The 26,952-nt window shown below is 38.8% G+C and overlaps 2 protein-coding genes and 1 long non-coding RNA gene across 13 annotated transcripts in view; 1 reads left to right on the top strand and 2 right to left on the bottom strand.

Moving 5' to 3' along the window:
- Positions 1 to 901: 901 nt before the first annotated feature.
- CCDC89 (coiled-coil domain containing 89) lies at positions 902 to 2,368 on the bottom strand. The gene has a single exon (XM_039217053.1). The coding sequence runs from the start codon at positions 2,225 to 2,227 to the stop codon at positions 1,115 to 1,117; it is 1,113 nt and encodes a 370-aa protein (XP_039072984.1). The 5' UTR covers positions 2,228 to 2,368; the 3' UTR covers positions 902 to 1,114.
- A 4,953-nt stretch (positions 2,369 to 7,321) lies between these two features.
- SYTL2 (synaptotagmin like 2) overlaps positions 7,322 to 26,952 on the bottom strand; it is a 114,143-nt gene continuing 94,512 nt past the window's right edge. For 6 of the 11 annotated variants that reach the window (XM_039217047.1, XM_039217046.1, XM_039217044.1 and 3 more), the window contains 9 exons: positions 23,851 to 23,945; positions 20,567 to 20,686; positions 19,094 to 19,263; positions 17,900 to 18,002; positions 15,435 to 15,605; positions 12,956 to 13,034; positions 10,806 to 10,905; positions 9,219 to 9,424; positions 7,322 to 8,450 (listed from right to left, as the gene is read on the bottom strand). In XM_039217047.1, coding sequence (XP_039072978.1) covers positions 8,305 to 8,450; positions 9,219 to 9,424; positions 10,806 to 10,905; positions 12,956 to 13,034; positions 15,435 to 15,605; positions 17,900 to 18,002; positions 19,094 to 19,263; positions 20,567 to 20,686; positions 23,851 to 23,945 — 1,190 coding nt within the window. In that variant the 3' untranslated portion in view covers positions 7,322 to 8,304. Of the gene's footprint in view, positions 8,451 to 9,218; positions 9,425 to 10,805; positions 10,906 to 12,955; positions 13,035 to 15,434; positions 15,606 to 17,899; positions 18,003 to 19,093; positions 19,264 to 20,270; positions 20,316 to 20,566; positions 20,687 to 23,850; positions 23,946 to 26,952 lie in introns of those variants that run through there. The other 5 variants (XM_039217049.1, XM_039217050.1, XM_039217048.1 and 2 more) reach the window with 3 other exon arrangements.
- LOC120220063 lies at positions 13,018 to 26,399 on the top strand. Its single transcript, XR_005525448.1, has 3 exons — positions 13,018 to 13,057; positions 20,947 to 20,979; positions 25,965 to 26,399. It is a non-coding gene; the product is annotated as an uncharacterized LOC120220063 (long non-coding RNA).

Here is a 26,952-nt window from a genome sequence, read left to right on the forward strand (position 1 = left end):
GAGAGTGAGAGAGAGTGGAGGAAGGGCAGAGGGAAAGGGAGAGAGAGAGAATCCCAAGCAGGCTCCACACCTAGTATGGAGCCCAATACAGGGCTTGGTCCCAAGACTGTGAGACCATGACCTAAGCCAAAATCAAGAGTAAGACACTCAACCGACTGAGCCACTCAAGCACCCCTAGATGGTTTTTTTTAAAGGAAAAAGTTAATTGCAAGGAGATATGCTAATAGAAACAGAACAATCACTTTGCATTGCTTTATGTATCATACCCAGTCTGCTCTGATTGTTACCTAAATTGGGGTCTTTTGTCTACTAGCATATTATGCAATATTAAATGAAACCACTGATATTTGCAACCTTGCACCTCTATCTTCTGTTTTTATTAAGGGAAAAAAATGAAGAAAATGGAATGTGACCTAAACTTTCAGGAAAAATACAAACTGGTTGATTTCATTTATTTGAATCTCATTGCTCATATAGAATGACTGTAATAAAGTTTGCCTATTTCGGCAAAGAACTTGCTGATTTCAGTCTTTGTTTTCCAAACTACTGCAAGTAAAATAAAATCAAAAGGATACTGTTGTAAAGCAGATGAAGCAAGCAACTGTTTGGCCAGTTGCAAAATGTGACACCTTTTTCTGCAAGTTCTCTATGCTATTGTTATACTATTAACTGTTACAGATTATAATTTCAATCATGGGAGACTACAAGCCTACCCTACCTATTATCTACAAGGGGGATCTATGCCAAATTATTTTCACAATAGTACATCTCATTGCATTTCAGATTCCCTTAAACTCATAGGAGATGCTGATTTAAAATCTTAGGATATACGAAAATATCTGAGGTTGAGAATGAATAGCTTATGAGGAAGGTAGATATAATGATAGCAAACTTTGGAGGATTTCAAAGGCACAGAAAGAAATCAGGTAAATCTTCTGTATTCTAGGTGGTAAGACTGAAAATTAGTGTTAGACTTGCAATAGTTAACAACCACAATATGGTAGTAAAGCAGCTTTTTTTCGAGCTCCTTTTTGTGCTTAAAAGTATAGTAAACATAATGCTAACGCACAAATATTTAAATTCTAAATTAGAGAAAAGAAGAAACAGAAGCTTCCTATGGAAAGAGATGGCGGAGCTTGGCATTGAGTTCTCTCTCCTTGCTTAAAAGGCTCAGGCTGTGCCTTTTGAAGGCTTCAGACTGCAGCCTGAGTTCATCATAGGCCTTCTGGATCCCATCGACCCTGCGCTGGAGTTCTCGCACTCTCAAGTTACTGTCCACGGCCACAGCCTCTTGTTCAAACCTCTCTAGTGCATGCCTCCTGGCCGCATCTGCCATCTCCAGCTTCTCCTCAAGCTGGCGGATCTCTGCTTGCTTGTTCTGAAGCGCCTTGCCCCTTTCCATGGACAGCTGCAGCAGCTCATCTTTCTCGCGCGTGACTGTCTGCAGTCTGGCCTGCAGCTCCTGGTTCAGGCTGCCCTGCGCCCGCTCCGCCGCCGCCATCTGCTCCATGACCTGCTGGTGCTGCTGCTGGACGCTCTGCAGCTGGCTCCGCAGCTGCTCTGTCTCCTTGGTGTGGGCGCAGGCCTGCTGGCTCTGCAGCTCCAGCAGCTCCTTCTCTCTGGCTTGTGCCTGGAGGGCATCCTGAGCACACCTGTGTTTCAGGCTCTCCAGCTCCTTGGAGAGTGCCTCGCTCCGGGCAGTGAGCTGGCACACTTTGGCGTCCTGGTCCTTCAGAGCCTGGCTGAAGAGGCTGCTGTTCTCCAGCCTCAGCTTCTCATTCTCTTCCCTGAGCTTGATGTTCTGACTCTTGTGTTCGTCCTTGAAGCGGATCATCAGCTCGTGGTTGGCTGCCAGGGTCATAAAACGTTCCTCCAGCTTCTGGGCATGCTTGCTCTTGGCTTTCAGCTTCTCAGCCTCTAGCCTCCTCTTCTCCTCCAGCTCTGTGTTGAGCAGCTCCAGGATCTGGCAGCGCTCCAGGGCCTCATCTGACCTCCGCTTCAGGATGCAGATAAGCTGGGACTGCTCTTGGATGCGGGAGCAAAGCATTGCCTTCTCACTCCTCTCCTCCTCGGACAGTCCCCGGAGATTTGCCAGGGCCTCCCTCAGACCATCCAGTTCCTTAAACTCCATCTCCTCTTCCTGCGTTTCTGGTTTTTTGTCCTGCTTATCTAATGGTTTTTCAGTGTGTGGAGTGTCCATCCTGACAGTCTTTTCTTCCTGAGGCATAGGCGCTGGTCTCCTCCACAATCCGCTGACTACACAGTCTTTCCTCCTCAGATTCAAAAGCCTCAGAGTGTTGCTAGGGACTCCCAGCGCTCTCCAGCAGTTGCTTTTTCCAGTAAGCAGCCCCGTGATTGGTGGACAGGTCTTCAGAATGCTGTGAAGTAACAGGGAGATCTGAGGGACTCCAGAACCAATCTATGCTTGCCTTTCTAACAAATCACAGCTCTCAGCTCCCAGCCCAGCATCTGGTCTGTACTGTACAGAGAAGAGATGCCAACCCCACTGGGTTGTCAGCCCGCATCAGGGAAAAACAAACAAACCTGACTCCACCTAATTTCTGAGAGGAGGAAATAAATCAAGCTGCCGGTGACATTTTTCTCCTCCATCTCCCGCCTTCAATTGTCATGAGAATAAATTACTCTCCGTGGAAACACTTTGCTCCTCATGTGTCACCTATAAATACAAAGTAGCAGTGATGCTCTGGGAGCCAGAATCCTGAGTGGCTGTGAGGTGAACCTGTAGGGTTTAACACAGCTCAGTACAAGAGCAAGGCCCAGCGAAATTTCTTTAGTTTCCCTTCCCATTGTCCCCTGCTGGGAATACATCTTATTAGATATTCAGCATTCCCTGTTTCTTTCTTTTAAAAAATTTTTTATGTTTGTTTATTTTTGAGAGAGAGAGAGACAGTGCAAGTGGGGGAGGGGCAGAGAGAGAGAGGGAGACACAGAATCTGAAGTAGGCTCCAGGCTCTGAGCTGTCAGCACCAAACTCGATGCGGGTCTCAAACCCACGAACCATGAGATCCTGACCTGAGCCGAAGTCGGATGCTTAACCGACTGAGCCACCCAGGTGCTCTTAGCATTCCCTGTTTCTACTCATTGGCAAAATAAGGTTGTAGAAAGAAGCTCAGTGAACAGTATAGATATGATGAACATTAAAACTGAAAAGAGATCCAAATAAGGCTATCATACACCAAAGTCAATTCCAGATTAACTAAACAGTTAAATGTAACAAGTAAAATAAAATCAAAGTGTTAAAAATGGAAAAGGGTGGGGGGACGCCTGGGTGTCTCAGTCAGTTCAGCGACCAACTTCAGCTCAGGTCATGATCTCTAGGTCTGTGAGTCCGAGCCCCGAGTCGGGCTCTGTGCTGACATCTCAGAGCCTGGAGCCCACTTCATATTCTGTATCTCCCTCTCTGTCTGCCCCTCCCCTGCTCACACTCTGTCTCCCTTTCTTTCTCAAAAATAAACAAACATTAAAAAAATTTTTTTTAAAGGAAACAAAGGAAATACAGGTAAGCATAAAATCTCTGGTTCAGAAAGGACTGTCTTAGTTTATATATTATGTAAAAGAGGAGTAAGGAAAAGCCTAATTTGATTTTGCTAAACATTTCAAGTTACTTTTAATTTTTTAACTTGTGAGCTCTGAGGTGTCTCCAGCCCCTTGTTCCTCAGGACCTGCTTGACATTTTACTCCCTAGTCCAACCCAATTACTGAAGTTCCCCTAACCAACCAGCTCTCTGTCCTTGTTTGTACGTGTTCTCTTTGCCTGAAGTGCCTTTTCCCACCTTGTCCTTTGTTACTCTGCTCACTTACTCAGCATCAATAGTCAGGAATCATCTCCTCTGTGAAGCCTTTCCTGGCCCCAACATGTAGAATCAACTGTTCACCTCTTTTAGTGCACTCACTGTAGACTGTTCCCACTTCTACTGCAAACTGTGAATGCCTTATTGCACTCATGCCTTCCCCTATTAAACCCTGAGATCATTAAGGGCAGGGGCTGTTGTCTGTTCCATCCTTGATACTTGACAAGTGCCTGGAATGTTGGGGAGGCTTAGATAAATGTGTGGTGAGTGGATATTGAAGGCAAATTTCAAAATCTGGGAAAAATATCCACCATAAAAATGACTGATGATAAATTTATATATATATTTAAAATTTTTTTATTTTATTTTTGAGAGAGAGATAGAGACTGTGAGCAGAGGAGGATCAGAGAGAGACGGAGATACAAAATCTGAAGACAGGCTCCAGGCTCTGAGCTAGCTGTCGGCACAGAGCCTGATGCGGGGCTCAAACCCATGAACCGTGAGATCATGACTGAGCCGAAGTTGGACACTTAATCGACTGAGCCACCCAGGTGTCCAGATAAATTTATGTTTTTATAGGGAGACTGAACAAATCAATAAAGCATTAACATCTAAAAAGAGAAATAAACAATTAAATTCACAGATGAGGGGAAGGAAATGGGCAAGGATTGAACCCCATCAGTGATCCAATAAATATAAGTTAAAATGAGTTATCCTATCATCCATCAATTTAGTCACAATTTTCCCCCTATTTTAAGACAACCCAGGACTGGTGAGGGTATAGTGAAATAGGTGCTCTAGTATTATCGGTGAAAATCAGTTGACAACACATGTTGAGGTCTAAGAACATTTTTTATGCTTTTTAAACTAACAATCGCCCTTTCTGGGGGAGAGTTTTGCTTAGGAAATAATCCAAAAGAAAAAGTTTTGTTTAAAGGTTTTCATTGCACTGCAGTGTGGTTTATTAAAACTAAAAGTGGGAAATCTCAGTGTCCAAAAAAGAAAAAATGTTACGAAATTATATTTTCTTAGAATCTTGGGCAGCTATTAAACATTATCATGGTTGTAAGTAATTTAATAGCATGGACATTTTTATGCTAGAAATATAACTGAAAAAAGAAAGATAAAAATCTTAAAATTCAGAATGATCCTGGTGACTATTGCTAAGACCACTGTTTCTGATGTTTGGACTTCATCTCTCAAGTCATGATGTTAAGGAAAAAGCCTGAGTGTCATTACAGATGTTGGATGGATTTTCAAATGCTTCAGATTTCACCAGAAGCAAAATAGATGAGAAAGAAGAGTTTCTGATTTTTCTTTGGTCTCAAAGATCAGAGTCTCATGTCTGTAAAGGGAAAGCAATTTTGGAAGACTGGGGAAATGTCCTGAAGTGAAATTTTAATAACTACTTAAATTACAGGGTATTGAGGTTTTATGTAAGTGGATTCTAAAGACTTAAAAAATATGAATTAGGAGTCCCTGGATGGCTCAGTCAGTTGAGTATCTGACTTCAGCTCAGGTCATGATCTCACAGCTTATGAGTTCGAGTGCCACATCAGACTCACTGCTGTCAGAGCAGAGCTGCTTCAGATCCTCTGTCTCCCTCTCCCTGACCCTTCCACACTTGGGCTCTCTCTCTGTCTCAAAAATAAACATTAAAACAAGTGAATTAAACTTATTTGTATTTCTCCCCCTTTTTTCTTCTTTTCCTTACATTTCAAGCTCATACACTGAAATGGAACTTACAAAGTTGAGACAAGTGACTAGAAAATTAGAACAGTCCTCTTCATATAAATAAAAGGGTCACACGTATATTGAACATATTTGCTGATGACCACATATGCTTGTCTGATGTAGTAAAGTGAATTCACAGAATGTATTTCCTAAGAAAAGAAAAGGACGACAGAAAAATACTCAAAGTGTTAATAGCAGTTGTTTCTTGAGGGATGGGCTTACCGAAGCTTTCCTCCTCCTCTCTCCACCTTTCTATGCCCCTTGCACAGAGTGGATGCTTGGTGCTATTTGTTGGTTAAATAGATTTTCCACATTAAAAATAGTTTACATTTCTATGTTAAAATTATTTTTGAATAACTAAGTCCATAGATTACTTGTCAAGTCTAAGAATCTCACAAGACCCTTATCGATATTGATTCACTGATTTACTCAACAATTAGTAGGTATAGTGTGGTGCTAGATGCTAAGTATACATTAATAAATTAGATACCATCTCTTTTCTAGTAGAGCTTCCACTTAGTAACAATGACTTTGGGGTCCTCTTTGTCATGGTTTTCCTCTTGTTCTACCATTTTTTCCCACCTACGTTTGATCCTGAAAGTGTCCAGTATATTTCCTCCCCAGAAGTCCAAAGCCTAAAACTGGGCCAATGCTCTCCCTAGTGGTGACCATTGAGTCCCCCCCACTTGCCTTTAAGTCTTTTAATGTCTCTTTTTATGAACCTACTATCTACAGAGTTCTTCTATATACCCCATACAGTACTAAGCACTTGTACATCTTCTCTCATTTAATTCTAACAATATTTCTTGAAAGATAGATTACTATCTACATTTTATGGTTTACAGGGAAGAAACTAAGGCACAGAGAGGTTAAACAAGTTATCTCATGTCGCCCCAAAAATGGTACAGCCAGAATTCAAACCCAGATCATTTGAATGCCAAAGGTGGTTCTATTGACCACTCTACTGTTTTGAAGGTCAGGGATCTGAGAATAGGAGGAGGCAGGCAGTCCCAGTCCTAGACGGGGAGACACTAGAACCCACCGCATCGTTCAGATCTGGCTGGCTGCTGGGAGGCGCCTGAGCAGGTAACTGAAAGAAGGACTGAGGAAGAAGCTGGTCCCATGAAGCGGCAGGAGTGGAACAAGATCTGTGCTTCTGCTACTACTCCTGGCTGACCTGGGAGATGTGCCTCTACTCAGCTCTTGCCCCTCCCTGTGGTCAGAACAGGGCCAGGAGAGGCCAGGGGAAGGGGGTTCTAGGCTAGCTGCTCTTACTGGGCAGAAGCCTCTCACGTTGCAAGTGGATAGAAAGTTCTAATATCTGTTTAGAGGAGGCAAGCATGCTAGTCATTTTCACTGATGTTTGCTAGACCCCTGTGCTAAGGTTTCACACTCCTGACCCCCCAGGCTCCCCCTAACCTACATTAAAATCAGTGCTTGTTTTGAGAAAGGCAAGCAAGTTGGGTCCTAAGGAGGAGTCATGCTTTATATATTAAAATGACCCCAAAAATGTCTCTGTGGAAAACTTTTCAAAAATAAATATTAACTTACCTTCAATGCTTTTCAACTACTTTTTTAAAAGAAAAAATTCCACTTTCAATAACATAATCAAAGCGTCTCAGAAGAAATGATGTCCAGAGTTACAGTAAAGACTCGAGAAATATTAGCTTACTAATTCTTTAGCCTTCCTGGGAATTTAAGATTTTAGGATTTTAGGATTTCTAACATGAAGTATTTAATTTAAAATAAGAAGTCTATTTAACTCGCCAACACAATTAAATCATATCATAATTTATTCTAAGGGTTTTTACAAAATACTTTATGAAAATTATACATAGAAGCAAAGTTTAACAATTTACATTCTAATTAAAACTTTGTTGCAAAACATGCCTGTGACCACTCTCATGCTAATTTCATATATCAGAGTTATAAGAAAACCAGAATCTTATATATGCAAGGTTTTGGGGGGTTTTTTTGTTTGTTTTGTTTTGTTTTTGTTTTTTTTTCACATTGTCTATTACAAAATACAGGCTTGAGAGGTTAGGAGAAAATTACGCCAAAAACTGAATTCCACCTATGAGCCAGTAGGTGGCACCAAAGCACATCTGAGACTTATACTAGGGCGGGGTGGGGGAGGGCGGGGGAAGGAAAGCAGTTTCAAAGGCAGAAAGAAATACATGCAGTAAATTCAGTCTCAATGCCCTAACATGGAATTTCATACCATAATAGAGATTATAGAGTAAATCATTTTCTTATGGTCAAATTCTTTATCATCATTGATACACTCCCCCCACCCCCCCATTCCTTATAGGAGTACTTTTCTCCCTCTTTTCCAAAAACTATTTATTTTCAGTTCCTGCAAGGGTTTTCAACCACTGAGAAGCAGGTCCTCCTGTCGCACAAAGTTGTAGTGTGAAACACAACGGCAAAATAGAAAGTTTTGCTTGTTAACACCACCCCATATTTAATATTTTTTGACAGCATTTTCTCTGAAATAGTAGTACCATTTGATTTTGCTAGCTTTCTCAAATATCTTCTTTAACGCTGAGATTACAAATAAGTTAGACATGTTATTCTTATTTAAATCTCTTGGGCCTTGTAACCAAAGAAACACATGCAGGTTGACTTTAACATGCTGTGTGGCATCTGTTAGTGGAAATAGGGAGCAGGTGAGAATCTCTGTCTACCCAGTCAGATTTTCAAGATCACATTCCACCTATTTACTAGTTTTTGGTGGAGGAGCCAGTCGATTTTGAGTTCATTTTGAAATCTTGGCGATCAACAGCATTCTGAGAGGTAGGGTTGCTTCTATCCAAGTGTTGGGGGAATTCACCATCTTTTCCCAGAGAGCAACTTCCTCTGAAGTAGAGTCCATCCAATCCACTTCAGTGCCATAGCTTTTACCTGGGGGGGGGGGGAGAGGAATCTTTGTTTTTAGAAAGGAATTGTTCATTGGAAAGTGGGGGGATGGTCATTCCCTATAGCTAGGAAGAGTTTTAATATCAGGAGGGCAAATCTGGGGCTCAGTAGAAGAAAGAGCTGTTTAACAACCTGAGCTAGCTGACCATCTGTCAGGGACATAGTTGGGTAGTAGGGAAGAGGCCTGGCACGGGGTTGGAAGTGACACTAGATGATCTCTAAGGAAGTGTGGTTTGGGGTTTTGTGTCTAGGAGACTCAACTTTGAATCTTGGCTCTGATGCTTATTAGCTCTGTCACTTTATTTCTTAGAACATCAGTTCCTCTGGAGATAATATAGTAACTACTTATAGAATTTCTGTGAGGATTAAATAAATTGATATAAATAAAGCACTCAATACAGTGACTAGTACTCCATTAATGTTAATTACTATCATTACTTAAAGCACCCTTTCAGTCATAAAAAGATATAAATGTTTTTCAAGGAGTAGTGATGAAGGATTTTCTATATCCCCCACATACAATAACTTAAGCTCTGTGTGGACAGACACTACATCCTGTTAATCTTCCTACCTAGAGCCCTTGGCATTCAGCCTGACATTCCTTCACTCATTCATTTCATTACACTTAACACACATTACACATAAATAGAGTAACTGTTTTCATTAGGAAGAAGCAAAGCAACAAACAGGCAAACCTCTACTGTCTCCAGAAGCACTTGGCTCATAGAAAATTAAAAATGTAACAAACATTACCTGTTCCAAAGCCAATCCGAAGACCTCCCAAAAACTGGTTGGTTAATTTGTAATGGTCCCAGACAGTAAGCTCTACACAGGCTTCTGTCAGATCTTCAGGCCTGAACCCATCATACACCATGGTGTGGTTGAAGACAGGGTTGGTGGTTTTCCCTACAGCTCTCGTCTTTTGGCGACTTTTCCTACTTGTATCTGGAAGGATGATACTACAAAAGGAATCATTGTGAAAGCATTTTAATGAGATGGCGAATATTTACACCTTCAGTGCACTTCAGCACAGCTACTGAAGACTGGCAGAAGGAAATGGAAGGAAAAAGAGTGTAGACAGGCAGTGGTGATGGTGATGGTGATGGTGATGATGGGGATGGGGATGGTGGTTGTGGTGCTGGAGTGGTCATGGTAGGGTGGGGGTGGTCATGAGGGGGTCATGGGGGTGGTAGTGAAGGTGGTAGTGTTGGTGACAGGTGATTATGGGAGTGGTGGTGGTGAAGGTAGTGGTGTTGGAGGGGATTATGGGGATGGTGCTGGTGGTCATGGTGGTGGTGGTGGTGGGGTGGCAGTGATGATGGTGGCAATGGTGGTGGCAACATCCTGCTGGAGAGACTCTTCATTACGGTGGACCAGACTTGCTTTGAAACCTGACTCTGCCACTTATTGGCTGTGTATTGTAGGGAAAGTCAATCTCTCACTTGCTTCTTCATCTTTAAAATGAGAACCATGATACCTACTTCATAAGGTTAATATTAGAATTGCATATGAAGCAAACAACTTGGTTCAGTGCTTTCATTTAGTAAGGGCTCAATATGGTAGCAATTGCTTGAGGATTCCTTTAAAATTTGGAAATATGATCTAGTCCTGATTATCTCTTTTCTGTTTTTTTTTTTAAATTTTTTTAAATGTTTTATTTATTTCTAGGAGAGAGAGAGAGACAGCGTGAGCAGGGGAGGGTCAGAGAGAGAGGGAGTCACAGATTGAAACAGGCTCCAGGATCTGAGCTGGCAGTCAGCACAGAGCCCGACGCAGTGCTCGAACCCACGAACCGCGAGATCATGACCTAAGCGAAAGTCGGATGCTTAACCGACTAAGCCACCCAGGCCCCCCATCTCTTTTCTGTTTTTAACCTACCTATTTATTCTTATAAATACAAGAAGGTCTGAAAGTTGTCTCAGAATGAGAGACTGCCTTGAACTGAAAAATCTTACCAGATGACATCTATGAATAATGTGTATAGAGAAAATCACAGATAATGTCATATAAACATAAGCAGCTACAACTGGTCTTCTGGAAGAATTGATATAGGTAAAATTAGTCACAGGGAGCTAAGAAAGTACACTAATATCTGTTTAAACACTACTGACTAGATGCCAGACATTTATATGTATAAGTGAGAAAAAAGTTTGCCACTTAAAAACTCAAATTAGGGGTTCATGTCACAGATCCCTCTAGTTTGTGTTGCCATTGCCCCAAGTTACTTTATTCAAACCATGAATGATAAGTTTCAGCATCATAGATAGAGAGACCTGAAACCAACCAGCAAAGCCTGGGCTATGGTAGAAATGAGAGAGGCAGAGTTGTCAATACTGTTACCATTTAACAAAAGAATTTAGATGGCTGCCCCTTAGTAGTGGTAGGTCGAGACATTCCTTCACCCAGATGTGCACTTCTCCGGTTGTAGGAAGCTTTTTACCTGTAATTGAAAAAGGGCAGAAAATAAAATTTCACTGCCATTCCTTTCTTGGCAATATTGTGTCCAAAGATGCCAGCCTAAAAATGGTCTGGCACAGTGATGCTAGCTAGAGCTCCATGATACGATCCTAATTGGTTAAATCTATATATTCTTAACTAAATCTTCCCTAGTCTGGCTGCACTGACCTCAGATAGCTCTATGCAAATAATTTATATCGATTCCAAGTATAGAGTATTAAGTCATTCTGTTTGGGTTTGGCTTGTTTCAAGATAAATTATTGAGATCAGGTATGTAAATCATCCATTTACAGTTATACTCAAAACAACTCCATGAAATGCATATTCTTCTCAAATATTAATACTGTTAATGGAGGCATTTGAAACATAATGAGTATAAAGTAACCAAAACAGGTACTGGCTAAGGTACAGCCACTCTTGCTAAATGTGGTTACATACTTTGTGGCAATGTTGTATACACACACATAATAACTAATGTTATGGACAGGGGATTACTGAGAAGTTTAGTTGTTGGCTAGGCTGGGTGCACATGGACAGAGGACCACTACCACATTTCTCTGAATGTGTTAACCCAGTCAACCTATGGGAATTTAATGAGTATCTATTATGTGTTCAGCCCTACACTAATAATGTCATTGGAAACAAGGAATATAAGAAATCTAAGTTCTTGGGAAATGTTTACACTTAAGCTAAAAGGAGTAATTCAAATAAAAACTATAAAAATGTAATATAGAATGAAATGCCAAGTTATTAATGTAATATTCTAGGTGATGATGTGATCAATGAGGGTGAACACATTTGACCAAGTAAAGCTTTATGGAAAAGATGGGGCTTCATCTAAGACTTGGATAGGTTGAGAAGAAGAAGCCATTCCAGAGAAGAGAAACTACATGAACAAAATATCAGACAAGGTGGAGCCCATCACAACATATAGTGGTGGAAAACAGGCTGGCAAAATTTCTATGCATGTGGACCATAAATGATAGGATAGAAATTATATATTTTTTAAAAATCTGCCTTTTAGGAAGATCCAGAAGTAACAAGACAGTGGTTTGGCAGCCATATGGGCCTAAAGATATGTTTTGCTTGCCCTCCAATTTTTTTTTAACTGAATTAAAATGCTTCTTCTAGTTCAATCACTGCCCTTATCATCCAAGATTTCTTTCATCCCACTAGTTTCACTGCCTGACTACTGAAAGCATTTGAGTTGCAACCTCTGATTTCAGTCATAACATTCATACAGATTTTAAGGAGAAAAACTTGGAGGACTTGCTTGGGAAATGAGAAGCGACTGGCATTCATTTCTTGCTAGTCTCTTGCTCCTTAACTGGGCTGGAGACCTGAGGCCCTAACATCAAGGATGCAGTTAGGAATCTTGCGGAAAAAGCTTTCTATCTTGCTAAGACTTTGAGAATGGAGAACAAATCAAAGCACTCTAAGTTCCTAGGGGCTCCAAAGGAATCCTTCTAATTCTTGCCTGTGAGGAACACCCAGGCTCCATTCTTAACATAGTGCTACCAATAGGTCCAAATTCAGAATACAGGAAAGGCCATTCACACTACGAAGATACCAACTTTTTGGAGAGTGAGGTGATAGTTCAAACAAGAATTGTAAACTAGAGAATTCTGTAAACTGAAGATTTTTTTTTTACCCATGGAAACAGAAAGTAGAATGGTGGTTATCAGGGGCTGGGAGAAAGACATGGTGAGGCTAAAGTTTAATAGGTAGAGAGTTTCAGGTACACAAGATGAAAAAAGGTCTAGAGATCGGCTTCAAACAATGTGAATATTCTTAACCCTACAAGTGGTACAGTTCATAATGGTTAAGATGGTAAATTTTATGTTACGTGTTTTTACCACAATAAAAAAAAGAGAATTATCAACTATAAATGGACTCATTTGGTCCATACAATTACTAAGTTAATAATTTTGTTTAGGGTTTCTCCTTTGAAAATATCACAGAGTTCGAAGAAATCCTTGGAGAGGGAAGGGATCAGGAAAGGACATAAATCTGGATGGAAAATCATTACATACCAGGAAATGGCTCTGGGACATACTGGAGAGCTAACTTCATTTCACCTCTGTTTTCTGCTTCAAGGGCAACTGGTGCTGTCTGGAAAATGAAGGACACTGTCGGTAAGTGTGAGACACAAACTATTTTACTGTTTGTTGGTATTCTGTATTAGGACAAAAACTGCCCATTTCTGTGACTATGTACCACCCATGAGTGTCCTGGATTAACATTTCCTTCCCCATGAGAGCTAAACTCTTGCTTTTATACCTGGGAAAGGCATACTGTGTATCTTGGAAAGACTTGCTTGGTACCCAGAAAACATCTCAAGGCCTTTAGTCTCAGAGACAGTAAAGAAACCAGAATGGCTTTCTTGGAGATAGGAGAAATGCTCTGGGATGCTTTGGTTTATATAAAAACACACAAATTTTGTTAGACACCCAGCCAGATGTAAAACTATTTATTTGTGTTATTCTCTTTTTTTGAAGAGTGTGGGGACAGCAAGGGGGAAGAAAAGTCAGACATTACATTTTCAAAGCTGCATTAACCTGATTATTTCAGATCACATGGCTTGATGTCTATAAGAACAACAAAGACTGAACAATAATTTTAAAATGTAGATCTATTATTTTTAAGTATAAAAGAGCTGGTTTCACTTTCAAATTCTGGTCCTTTAGAGCCTTATTGCCAAAACATGGCTATATATAAGAACCAAGGGAAGGGGCACCTGGGTGGCTCAGTCGGTTAAGCGTCGACTTTTGCTTAGGTCATGATCTCGCGGTTCGTGGGTTCAAGCCCCACGTCGGGCTCTGTGCTGACTGCCAGCTCAGAGCCTGGAGCCTATTTCAGAGTCTGTATCTCCCTCTCTCTCTGACCCTCCCCTGCTCACGCTGTCTCTCTCTCTCCCCTAGAAATAAATACATAAATAAAAACATTAAAAAAAAAAAAAGAAACCCAAGGGAAATGAGTTTAAAATGAAAAGCTTTTGACATCTTCTAAGGAATTCACATCCAGTGAGTCTTGAATAAGTGCGTGATCCAGGTGATTTTGATGCAATATTTGGGAACCATTTCTTAAGCAGAAGTGGTTTATTATGGAGATGCTAAACAATGATTTTTATTTTTTTAACAGTTTAAAAAAATTTTTTTAATGCTTTATTTATTTCTGAGAGAGAGAGCAAGCATGAGCAGGGGAGGGTCAGAGAGAGAGGGAGACAGAGAATCAGAAACAGGCTCCAGGCTCTGAGCTAGCTGTCTGCACAGAGCCTGATGCAGGGCTCGAACCCAGGAACCGTGAGATCATGACCTGAGCCGAAGTTGGACGCTTAACCGACTGAGCCACCCAGGCGCCCCTAAACAATGATTTTTATTATTGATATTCATCACTTCCAGCTGGAATCATACCCTCACACTGGGAATTAAAAAAAAAGACTAAACAAATTTATTTCAAGGAATTAAAGAATTATTAACATGGACAGGACAGAAATGGAGATCTTTGAGTCTGACATTTTTTGCTTTTCACCTTGAGGCATCAGCTAATTTTGAAGTAGTGCCAAACTAGAGCATAATAGAAAGGAATAGACTTAGACATACTCTATCAGTGGTTCTCAAAGAATGGTCCCCAGGCAAGACGTTTTATCGCAATCAGCAATGGCTAGAAACTTGGGCCCAGATGTTACTGAATCAGAAACCTTGGGAGTAGGGCCCAGAAATCTGTATTATAATAAGTACTTCAAATGAACTGGATGCATGCTAAAATCTGAGAACTACTTCTCTTTCACTTGGAGCTCCTGAAAGGCCATAGCCTAGGAACCTGAGCAAACAAAAATTACCTGAGACCACATGAAAACTGAAACCCAGCTTCTAGTTGGTTTATTTTCAGATTAAAGTGATCTGTCCCCTCTCTGTGTATCAGACACAAAAGTAAACCCTCTCAAAGTATCCCTGGAGTTCTCATATACAATGTCTAGCATATAATAAAAAATGAACTGGCATACCAGGACAAAGGACCAAAGGACCAAACTAAGATAAAAAATTAGATTACAGAGACATACAAATGGTTAGGATATTGGGTTTTCATACACATAATTTAAATAACTGAGAAATGTGTTCATAATGATAATGTTAAGATAGAGAATTTTAGCAGAGGAGTGATCTAAGAAAAATCAAATGAAAATATAAATCTGAAAAATGTGATTGAAAACCTGTATGATGGGTGTTTTAGACATAGCAGATAAGAAAATTATTGAATAGAAACACAGGTTAGCAAAAACAAGCCAGCTTGAATTCTGGAGAGGAGAAAAAAGAAAAAAAGGAGAATAGAAAATACAGAAAAGCACCTAAGAGACATATTAGAGAGAGTAAAAAGATATAATGATCCCAAACAATGGATAACCATTATTAATTAAAATACAGTTTATAGTAGCTTTCTCCTACATGCCAGGCCCCACACCAACCAACCAACCAAACAACGAACCAACCAACCAAAAATGGCAGAACTTACCTTTCGCTTCAGTGGGTACCACTTCAGTTGTTTATTCTGTTTGTTGTCCCAGTCCCAAGTTTCCAAGTCAAGTTCTACTTCCCCTAGAAAACTATTGCGCTTAAATGTATCCCGATGCCAAACGGACAGGTTCAGCTTTTGTGTTTTTAAGATTTGCTTTTCGACCTTATACTGCAGATCAAAGAAGGAAATTAAAGTGGTGAGTAATATTATTTTGTGCCAAAGCTATGACACAGATGAAGAGAAAAGTCATCTGTACAGAGCAGGTTTCCTCATCTGCTAGGTTTCAAGTCTCAAAAATATTGCAAAGTCATCTTATTCTTAGTGTCTTGTTTCAAAGAGCTAAATCCATCTTTCACAAAAGATTTTCTTTCTGCTTCTGGAAAAATAAACCATGGTTCAAATATCATAGCCAGTAATAGCTCTCTAAAAACAAAAGCCAATTTTTCATTTTTTACTGGATGTTTTTAGTTCAAACTAGATATAACATAAATCCAATTCAGTCTAAAAATGCTAATGAAGTTTAAACCTGTGGTCTGTTTTCTACCTAAGGACAAGGTATTTTTTGTAATACAGTCTATTTTTTAGAGCAGTTGTAAATTTATAGCAAAACTGAACAGAAAGTACAGAGAATTCCCATATACCATTTGCCCCTATTTATACACAACACCTCCCCCTATAGATATCCTGCAATGACAAGGAACTTTTCAAGTAAAGATATATTTGGGGTTTTTTTCCTGATTCATATGGTTAAGTGGAAAATATTTGGCATCCTAACAGTTTTTTGTCTAAGATGTAGTCAATCCTAGATTGTATATAATCATGGAAGGGATAATAGTACTTCTAACCTAAAAATAATCTCTATTTGGTTTTATGATGTACTACTTGAATGTCCATTTTGGTTGTAGAAAGCTGGTGTTTCTCTGAGCTTACCATTTTAGTTAGGTGGCTTTTTCTGAGTATAGGGTTGAAGTAGCTGACCTAGAAACAGCTCTGGTATGGAGGTATATCACAGTCAAACTGTAATTACAAACTGGCTACAGAAAATATATAAAAAATTGACCCATGGATGACTAAAAATTAATTTAATTCTGCCTATTTCCTCAGAAGATAATCAAAGAGTTGGACAGCCTTTTCAGAAAGAGGGAATGAATGACACTTCTTATATTTTCCATTTTAAATTATAACTAAGGCAGCATTATGCAGGTGGGGGGGTGAGGGAAATATGGTTATTTGAGGCAGGTATAGTTTCTATTCATCTGTCCATCCATCTATCCATCCAATAAACATTTTTTGAGTACCTATCCAGACACTGTATTAAGAGTCAACATGTGTTTAATATATGCTAATCACTTTGCACATATTAAATCTTGTAATGTTTACAACTACTGAGGTAGAAAGGTAGGTACCATTATTGTCTCCCTGTGGCAGATCTGAAGTACAGACAGGTTAAGTCATTTGCCCAAATGCACACAGTTGATAAATGGCACAGAGCTGGACCCTGCCCTCCTGGAACTTACAGTTTAATGGGAAAGCAGACAACGAAGCTAATAGTTCAACTGCTGAGTGTTAACAAAGCCTGATATAAAACAAGGTGACTAGGGCAGCAGACCACAGAGCAGCCTGATAGGTTAAGGACAGCCTCTCAAAGGAAGAGGTATTTAAGGCTATAGGAGCTAGTTAAGGATAGAATATGGGAAAAAGCACTGCAGCCTGATGGAAGTCCAGCAGTGTGAGAAAAGAGTCAGTTCCACCATAGAACAGAAAGGAATCAGGGTGAACCTGAACAAAGACTCTGAAATTGGAAAGAGGAGGCTGGAGCCCAGGTTGTGGAGGGACTGGTAACATGTTAAGGATGAACTTGCCTCTAAGGGTAATGGGAATCCTAAAAGATTTTAAGCAGAGAAATAACATGATCAGAATTATGCTTTTGGTATATCATTTGGTTACAATGCTCAATGCTGTCAGCTGTGTATCTTTGAGCAAGTTCCTTTGTTTCTCTAAGCTTCACCTGCCTCATCTGTGACACACAGAACACATGCAACATTCATGGTGTATGGTCTCATAGAAGGCAGTTTCTCAGAAAATGTTTATTCCTTTCCTTCTTCTCTCCCTGTGACTGACTTCATCTATAGAGATACTACCAAGAAGACATGGCTATTTAGGGGTGCCTAGGTAGCTCAGTTGGCTAGGGTCGGACTTTGGCCCGGGTCATGATCTTGGTGAGTTTGAGCCTCATGTTGGGCTCTGTGCTGACAGCTCAGAGCCGGGAGCCTGCTTCGGATTCTGTGTCTCCTTCTCCTTCTGTCCCTCCTCTGCTCATGATCTCTCTCTCTCTCTCTCTCTCTCTCTCTCTCTCAAAAATAAGTAAACATTAAAAAAATTTAGAAGACATGGCTATTTAAACATAATCACAGTGACATATCATCATTTAGGATTTTCCTAGACAGAGAGTTCATAGATACCCGTAGTATCTCATTATACACAGGATTCAAAGTCTTCTTCACTACAAGTGTTTTCTTCTTGCCCATCTTGCCCTTGTCTGGTAACAAATAGGTCTTTACATATCTAAAAAGAGAAGTGGAAAGACAAAGAAGGTCAGAAAAAATAAAAGTGATGTTTCCATCTCTACATTGAACAATGCATTGGTAATTGACAGAAATAATTAATTTATGTCACTGAGAAAAGCGCTAAGTAAATAAATGTTCTAACTAATGTCTTTTATACTTAAACGTTTAAACACATTGCAGCAGAACTGATCATTTCATAATTGTTTTGAAAACTTTTAAAGGAAATTTCCTGAGCTCCTTTTTTCTTTGGCCTTACTTGACGTGGAGAGTGGTGGGGGACAGACCTCTAATGTAGTGCTTAATTTTACTGGCTTGTTTCCAATTAAGAAAAGACTTTGGTGCTTGCAGAACTTTTCAAAAAAATTTTTGTTACTGCCTTTTGAAAACAAAAATTACTCTTAGCACAAACCTAATCAAGTCACATTCAATGGGGTATACTGACCCCAATTGTTTTTATAACAAAAGCATGGATTGGGCTTATGCCAGCAAAATAATTGAGAACCTGACTTCTGCATAAGTGAGGAATGCCATTCAACTTTTGCAAATATACTGAAGTATCAATTAAGCCACTGATTTAAAAGATGAGCTGGTAATTTCCCCTAAAGTTTTTCTGTAAAATAGAAGTTAAATTTAGAATCTATCTCAGTCTAGAGTCTTAAGTCTTTCTGCACCACTGAACATTCTGAAGTATGTCCCTAATTTTAGAGAAGCTTGAATGTCATGGGAACAGACTGGGTTCAAGCCCTCATTCCCAGTTTTGGTGCTGACTCTGAATTTATGTAAATAGATCACTTATCTTCTCTGGCCCTGATTTCCTTATCTGTTAAAAGAATGAATGGGACAAGATGGCCTCAAAGGTCCCTTCTAACTTGAGACATTCTGTGCTTCTCTGACATTTTTATAGTTTAATAAGTTTGGCATATGAATTTATAAAGTAAATAAAACATCAGTTCTCCCAACTTTTCTTCTCAAACATTTCCTTTTGACATAGTCACACATATATTCTCCTCTTAATTTCTTTCTTTCTTTCCCAATTTCTACAAGATTATGGATAACTAAGGGAAAACAGTGACTTCAAATTGTACTTACGGGTCTGAGCGCTGTTTTTTAACATCTGCTGCTGCTAAGTCTTTACACTGGGCCACAAAGACATGCAACTCCTTCAGTGAGTCCACATAGTCGATTGCAAACTGAATATTTCCTTTCACTTCCAGATTGCCAAAGTCTCCACTGTAAACGCTCATCACACTGCCGCTCACCTGAAAACATCCAAAATACACAGTGTTTGTTTCTATCTCTTTCCCGAACCCAATAGAAGGATCATGAGTATAATCTTTGCTTGCCATTATTTCTCTAGTTTGTAATTAAAGCAGTTAATAAAATATGGCATAAAGACAGACCAGCACAGACAACCTGACATGGTATATGGCACAACTAGTGTGTAAAAAAAAAAAAAATTATCTCTAAAAGATACAGATGAAAAGTGAAATGCAAAGTTATTTAGATACTGGTTCATTTCAAAGCAGGGGGATTTTATGGTAGGGGGCAAAGTTCCATTTTTAGGCATGCTTAGTATTTAAGACACTAAAGAAAGAGGATGTGAGAAACCCCAGGCACACAAATCACAATGACACAATGCTCTATCAAATTTCCAAGGCACTAAAAAGGAATTTTACTATGTTACTCATCCACTGAATCTAGGAAAATGCTTACTGGGCCATAAGTCTTTAGAGGTCAAGAAGGGTAGAGAATGGATGATTGATGAAGGCAGTTGAAAGCCTTCCCAAGGCCATACATTTGATTGTTATCAGCAGAAATACAATTTAAACAGATTTTTTTTAAAGTTTGAGAAATGGGAGGTTAGTAAGAATTTAAGTACAGCTTTATCATTTGATTAACATACCTGGTGAGATATGTGCATGTGTATGTATATCAGAGAACTATTTGGGTAAGTTTATGTGGATGTATTTACATATATATATATATGTCTACACACATACTACATGCACAATGACTGATCTCACTTTATGAAAGAAGTTTTAGGTAAAGTCAAATTTTCTAAAGCCAACATGAAAACTACACTTGAGGAGCTATCTTTTTAAAGCCCCATTCTGAATCCCTCTGTAAGGCAAAGAATTCGCTCTCCTATTCTTTCATGTGAATCAGGACCTTTAGTCATCAGGTTTGCTAAAAAAGCGATACAATTCTGTACCTGCAAACAGAATATAAAACATATCTGATATAAGCAGAACTTAACAATAGTTACCCCTTTTTTTGCACAGAAAAATGTAGTGGTTCTTCTTGTTGGTAATTTAGGCTTATTTCTGAAGTACTTACATCCAAAAAAACCATATTCGTTTGTAACGGATATGAACTCTTTTTATGCTTAAAAAAAGAAAAACAAAGATTTAGCTAGCCAGAAGCTAATTGTGGGTTAAAGAAAAAGCTACTGCCCTTGGAATCTGGGAAATACAACGGGGGCCATTTTATACTAAGAAGGAGCATGGCAAGCAAGGTTCACAGAAGCAGAGAGATATTAACACGGAGCTGTTGTTTACATACAGAAGACAGGGACGTCATGCCAGAGGAGCTGCTAAGATTGGTTAGAGAGCTTGGGCTCTTCTTGTGTCTGCTGAGCTGGTAACTGCTTTCTGATGCTGTATCTGTTTCTCTGTCATCACTCTACAAAACATCATATAATATACACAAAATTTAAATTCAGGATGAGTGAAGATCAGAATTTCAATTTAGAAAAATATGCTATCTTGGTATCCCAGGGATCTATGAACATTTCTAAAGGTCAAAGGACACTAGTCACTAGTGTTAATCACCAGGGAATGGGATTCAAGATGAAATAGGTGGTCTATCTTGGACCTCACCTAAGGGGGAGAGCAGTGTTTCGCTACCAAAATAACAAAGTGATTTTTTTTTTCACCTACAAGGTGGGCCCAGGTGATACAGAAGGCAGCACTACAGTGAGTTTTCTTGTTACTCTCTTAGTGTTATGTATTTATGTTACTTGGGGAACTTTACTGATAGATATGAGAAATTAACTTTACCCAGACAATAAAAGGCCTAAGATATACTATCAAAACATAAAATATCATGTTTAATTCCTCTCATTATTAACATAGACCTGTCTTTCCAAAAATTCAAATCTTTTACTTGAAACATATTAAACTAGAAAAATAAATGCCAGTTTGATCTGTTTCAACTAGAAGTTATATATATGTATGTGTGTGTGTATGTATACACACACACACACACATACATATATATTTTAAAATGTTTAAATGACCTCTTGTATATTTCCATAGTGCTATTGTGCTTATCTTTTTATTGCTATAGGGAAGTATATATTAAATTATATTTATTAGTGTGTATTAAATTCTACCCACATTAGATTTTAACAAATTTTTTAAAAAAGTAATATTTTAAATATATACCAGGAAATATTTACCTGGGTCAAGAAAAAAAAAAGTGGCAAAAATAAATTTTATTATATTCAGAGCTAAAGTCTATTAGATAGTACCTTTAAAAATTTATGATTAAGAATGAGCTCCTTTTGGGGTTAGAAAGTTTATGGAGCAGTTCAGTGGAGTTAGGAAAATATCTGTATGGAGTAGTTAGTTCATGCCAACATATTCTAGGACCATGCAATTATGTATCAGTATAACAGATGCCAATTCTAATACAGATTAAGGAAGGAGTTAAAGAAAAACAAAATTTATGACTTGTATGGATAAGAAAAAAATCCTCCCTCAAGGATTAAGAACGAAGAAAACAGTACCATACCTTTTAAATGTCTCTGTTGTAACACGCTCTCCCCGCATGCTTACAGTCCATTTCCCTCTATTATAGCATGTACTATGGTCTACCTAGTATATCTGGTCACTAGTGAATTACTGAAGGATGGGATCCTGTCTTGTTGACCTGGAACACCAGTTTTCACATAGCAGGTACTCAATAAATGTGAGTGATGCTAAACTAAGCCTCAAAGGGATAGTGGACAAAGGCGCAAAGCCTGGTTTCATGTCCATTTCCTTTAACATTCAGTCTGACCCATGTGCTTTGAAAGGCATAGACAGCTTAATTTGGCATCTCTGATGCATAAACTCAAATGACTTGGACTTTCTTTGGTGTGGACCTATGAGGCAGCACATTAAAAGTAAAGGAGGAGAAAAATGAAAAACCAGGAACTGGTATCACTGGCCTCTTTAGTTATTATATAGCTTATTCATATGACCAACCAAGACCAAAGCCTATTTACAAAGGTATAAAACCACAGGAACTCCTTGAGGTGCCCACCAGTGGCTTCCAACTAATGATTTAGTTTCAAAGAATGAATCTTTTCAAAGGAACTATAATGTGGGTTGTTATGCATATGAAAGGGTGAATATTTGCAAATACAGTTCATCTAAGGCCCAAGAATAAGCAATGAGAAGGCTAGGAGGTCAGGGAGGAGGTATGTAATTTATATGCTGTATAGAACTTTCCTCCTATTTCATCTACTAAGAGAATGCTTCACAATAAAGCTTTTTATGTTACCATCAAAAATCAGACCTGAACTGCAAATAGTAACAGCTAGCATTTACTGGGTATTTACTGTGTGTCAGGCACTGTGCCCTGTGTTTTCCCTGCATTATCTCACTGACTACTCACAACCTAATCAGATAGGTACTAGGAAACCAGATTCAATGAAGGTAAGAAACCTGCCCATAGCCACACAGCAAATGTGTAGCACAGCTAGGAGTAGGAATGTCTAATACCAAGCTCCAACTACCCCTGCTGCAAGAACAGGGAATTTTTTCTTTAGTTTTCTTTACTTTTTGGCTTTTTACATTTTTATTTTAATTCTAGTTAACTTACTGTGCTATATTAATTTGAGGTGAACAGTATAGTGATTCAATAATTCCATACATCACACAGTGCTCCTCATGACAAGTGCACTCCTTAATCCCTGTCACCTCTTTAACCCATCCCAAAACCTAGAACATGGAATCTTAATTAAGTCAAAGGACCTGAGTTAAAATCCTAGATCTACTTTTTAACAGCTGTTGGATTGGGGAAAGTTATTAAACATCTCAGGCACTTCCCTGTTTTATAAAATGGAGAAAATAGTACCTAAATATTTAGTTAGTGAGAGTTAGATATCAGAATGAATATTAAGTGCCTGGTATTTACAAAGTATTCAGGGAATAGCAGATAATAGTCCTATTCTGACCTGAGACAGTAGGCATAATGGCTAACCATGAAAATCAGATCAGGACTCCAGTCCTGGTTTGACCCTTTTGTAGATGAGTGATGTTATTTACCTCTCCCCATGTTTCCTTACCTGTAATGTCTGGGGATAATGATGGTGCCCACCATCCAGGCTTGTGGGAGGAATAAAGGAGATAATGTATGCAAACTGCCTACACCCAGTTGATATCCTTAAGGTCGGCTGTGTTACTGTCACTCTATTATTTACCATATGCTTTCAAGCTAGTCATGCTACCCAGACTAAGTTTCACAAATCAATTCTACTGTACACTACAGACTGGTTGTTTCATACCAACATATTTGTCTGGATTTCTTATTTTGTACCCACTTTGAAACAAAAGTCACATTCCAAAATCAATGCAATTTGACTTTACCACCAAAATGAGTTGCTGTTTGAGTCAAATGAGACATGCCATGCCTCATTCCAGGATCAACAACACTACCTCTATTGATAGGAAAGGCCAAGGATCAGTCCTGCTGACCTCTTTGGTCTCTGCCACAGCTGAATACAAACTCACCAACCTTGGCAGAGCAAATCCACCTATTTGGTTCCATTTTTCTGAAATTACAAAAGACAAACTTGCCTCATCTTGGAGAAATGCTGGAACGGACTTGCTCATCCTTTTGAGTTTGTCAGGGTGGGAAAACTGATTATCAGGCTGTGAAGGCACTGTGGAAACTAAACAGCAGCATTTCCATTCAAAATTATCCTTACAATTATCAGACAAACATAAAGCATAAGTTGAAAACACACTTTTCTTCTATCTGTGAGTGAGATATTTTTATAAAAAGGTTAAAGGCATAGTAGTTCACATGCACAGGATCCTAAGATAAGCAACGTGCAGTTTTTATAAATTATACAGAGAGAACTAGCAAGGAGATGAAACAATTGAAAATAAGAATTAGGGGCGACTGGGTGGCTCAGTTGGTTAAGTGGCCAACTTCAGCTCAGGTCATGATCTCATGGTTCATGAGTTTGAGCCCCGCATCAGGCTGAGTGCTGACAGCTCAGAGCCTGGAGCCTGTTGTAGATTCTGTGTCCCCCTCTCCCTGGCTCTGTCTATCAAAAAATAAATAAACATTAAAAAAAAAGAATTAGTTTAGAAACTGTTCATTTTTATTCATCTGGAGCTGGAGTTGAATTATATTAAAACAGAGCTATTGTGAATCAGTTTTAACTTATTTTTCATATCAGATTCAAACTACACAATGTGTGATTTATTGGTTCATCTCCTTGAGATGTATTTTTAAAACATGCTTCAGGCTGAAAAACTATTTCATTGGACAGTAAGGATCTCCATACAGAACTCAATCATAAACGTCCTCGCTGAGTGGCAAATAGAAGGCTTTTTGTGATTATAAGGATCACTTCTCTGATAGTGTTTCTCACTCAGAATTGTGAAAGACTATGATTTCAAACTGCTTTTTTAAACAAATTTTTAGACCTATTATTTAGACACCTTAATTTAGATACTCTTTGATACAGCAAGTATATATGTGGAAGTCACAATGAGATCATGAATTCTATTTCTCATTTGTGTAATTCTAGTTAGAAATCTATTTCCTTTAATAATTAGGGTCTGGGGCACCTGGGTGGCTCAGTCAGTTAAGTATCCAATTCTTAATTTTGGCTCAGGTCATGATCTTGTGGTTTGTGAGTTCAAGCCCCCTCATTGGGCTCCGTGCTGACAGTGAAGAGCCTGCTTGGGATTCTGTGTCTCCCACCCTGCCTCTCTCTCTGGTCCTTTCTCTCTTGTGCATGCTCTTTCAAAAAATAAACTAAAAAAAAAAAAAAAAAAACACAAAAAGAATCAGTGTCTAAGCTTTTCTTAAAGTAAATCAGAGCTTGCATATTAAATGAGTTAATATGTTTTAAGGCAATTAGAATAGTGCCTGGCACATAGTATACTCTAAGTATTTGCTAAAAAGTAAATATTATCTAATAATCTTTAAATTGCCTATTCAATGTGTTACAAATATACTGACTTGGTTTCAGCAGTGAAAGAGATACCAGGAAAACAGATAGATTAAAATCAAATTATATTTCTATATATGACTAAAAAAGCTCAAATTCAGCCCTAAGCATTAGTTAAATTCATCTTTGGTTAAAAGAAATCTAATGAAGGACAAATGAAAATTGAACTAGATATATTAAATATTTTATTATTCACCTAGTAATTCTCATCTAGCCTTTGGCTCACAAATGTATCAAAACACATTTTACGGTGACTCATGAGATAATATCTTCTTTAATTGCTTCCCATTAAACAATAATGTGTATGTGTGTATATTCAGGTGACTTACACTGAAGTGGTGTAAGACCAGGTCCCATGAGGGCACAGTACAGCCCAATGAGGACACAAAAACTTTTCATCCTCATGCTGCTTTCCATTATTTGCAAAATCTACATCTGCTACTCAAATGTAGTCAGTTTTACATTTATTGGGCTTTAGTTATTTATGTTTTGATCATGTATTTAATTTTGTTTTGTGGTAAGAATACAGTCTTCACTAGAGAAAAGCAATAATCTCAGCTAAGACATTAAAGTCATCTTGGATGTTATAAAATAAGAGAGAAATTAATTCATCCAGAATTCAGCACATGACTAGCCTATGTGGCTTGACCTAACTAAGCTGGGTCATGAATGAAAACACGGATACACTGACATATATGTTCATGTACTGTTTTCACTCCTCAGGCTAACTGTTGAACAAAACGTAACAAGATAAACCAAGATGACTAAGTCTAAGTATCTACCAGTTCAGAAGAAACGGGAGAAATCTCTTTACCCAACACCCTCAAGGGGCAGGAGTCTTGGTTCCTCAGCAACAGCTGGACAGAGAACACGCACTAAGAGCCGAAGCCTGGAGTGTCCTTTGGGCAGGTCATGTGCCAGAGCTCAACACCTTCCTCTCTGGCATGATCTCATAAGCAAAGTTTCAGATTTCAGACTAGATGTCACTGCCTTCTAGCATCAGCACTTTGTTTCTCTATCGAATGGCTCCCTCATTTAGCTGCTCTTCTCATTAAGACTTATTAGCACATCCAGACTGTTGGGAAACTGTTAATAAAAATTCTGTAGACTCCTGAGGGCAGACATGTGTATCATCATCTTCATACCTATAGCACCTAGCATAATGAAACTGACTGAAAGTGGGAAGCTTAGAAGACACACATGCATAATCCATATACTTTGCTAGGACCCACAAACACCCTTTGAATGTGTTATTTGTCCTGGAGAGAGTAGTCAGAGTTAAGTACAGCAACCTTAAGATTGAACATAAAAGAGTAAATAATCATTATTTTTGATTGGTGGTGGATATTAATTAGCTGATGGGCATTAGTCACCACAAGTATACACTTACTTCTTAAGACTCAGATGTTCACTTGCTCTATATATTGAGTATATACTGAGTTCAGTTTTGAAACTCAGAGCTTAAACCCCATACAGAATAAAACTTGCTTCCATAGGTATATAGTGAGGCATATACAACCATGCCACATACTTATAAAAGTATAATTCTTTCTTATGTGTAAATAAATCATAAATTGTTTCAGGTCTACAGTCTTGCATAAAGGCCACAGAAATCCTATACTCAAGACCATATACTGCAACATAAAAGCCAACTGATAACACAAGGTGCCAACTTCATTTTAAGCAAAGACTCAAAGAGCAGAGAGACTTA

The sequence above is a fragment of the Hyaena hyaena genome, unplaced genomic scaffold, assembly GCF_003009895.1.
Source record: "Hyaena hyaena isolate Hyena2069 unplaced genomic scaffold, ASM300989v1 scaffold_667, whole genome shotgun sequence".
Lineage (NCBI taxonomy): Eukaryota > Metazoa > Chordata > Mammalia > Carnivora > Hyaenidae > Hyaena > Hyaena hyaena.

What these genes read in the sequence shown, in the direction of transcription:
- CCDC89 (XM_039217053.1), bottom strand. Translation starts at nt 2,227, where the DNA reads ATGCCTCAGGAAGAAAAGACTGTCAGGATGGACACTCCACACACTGAA.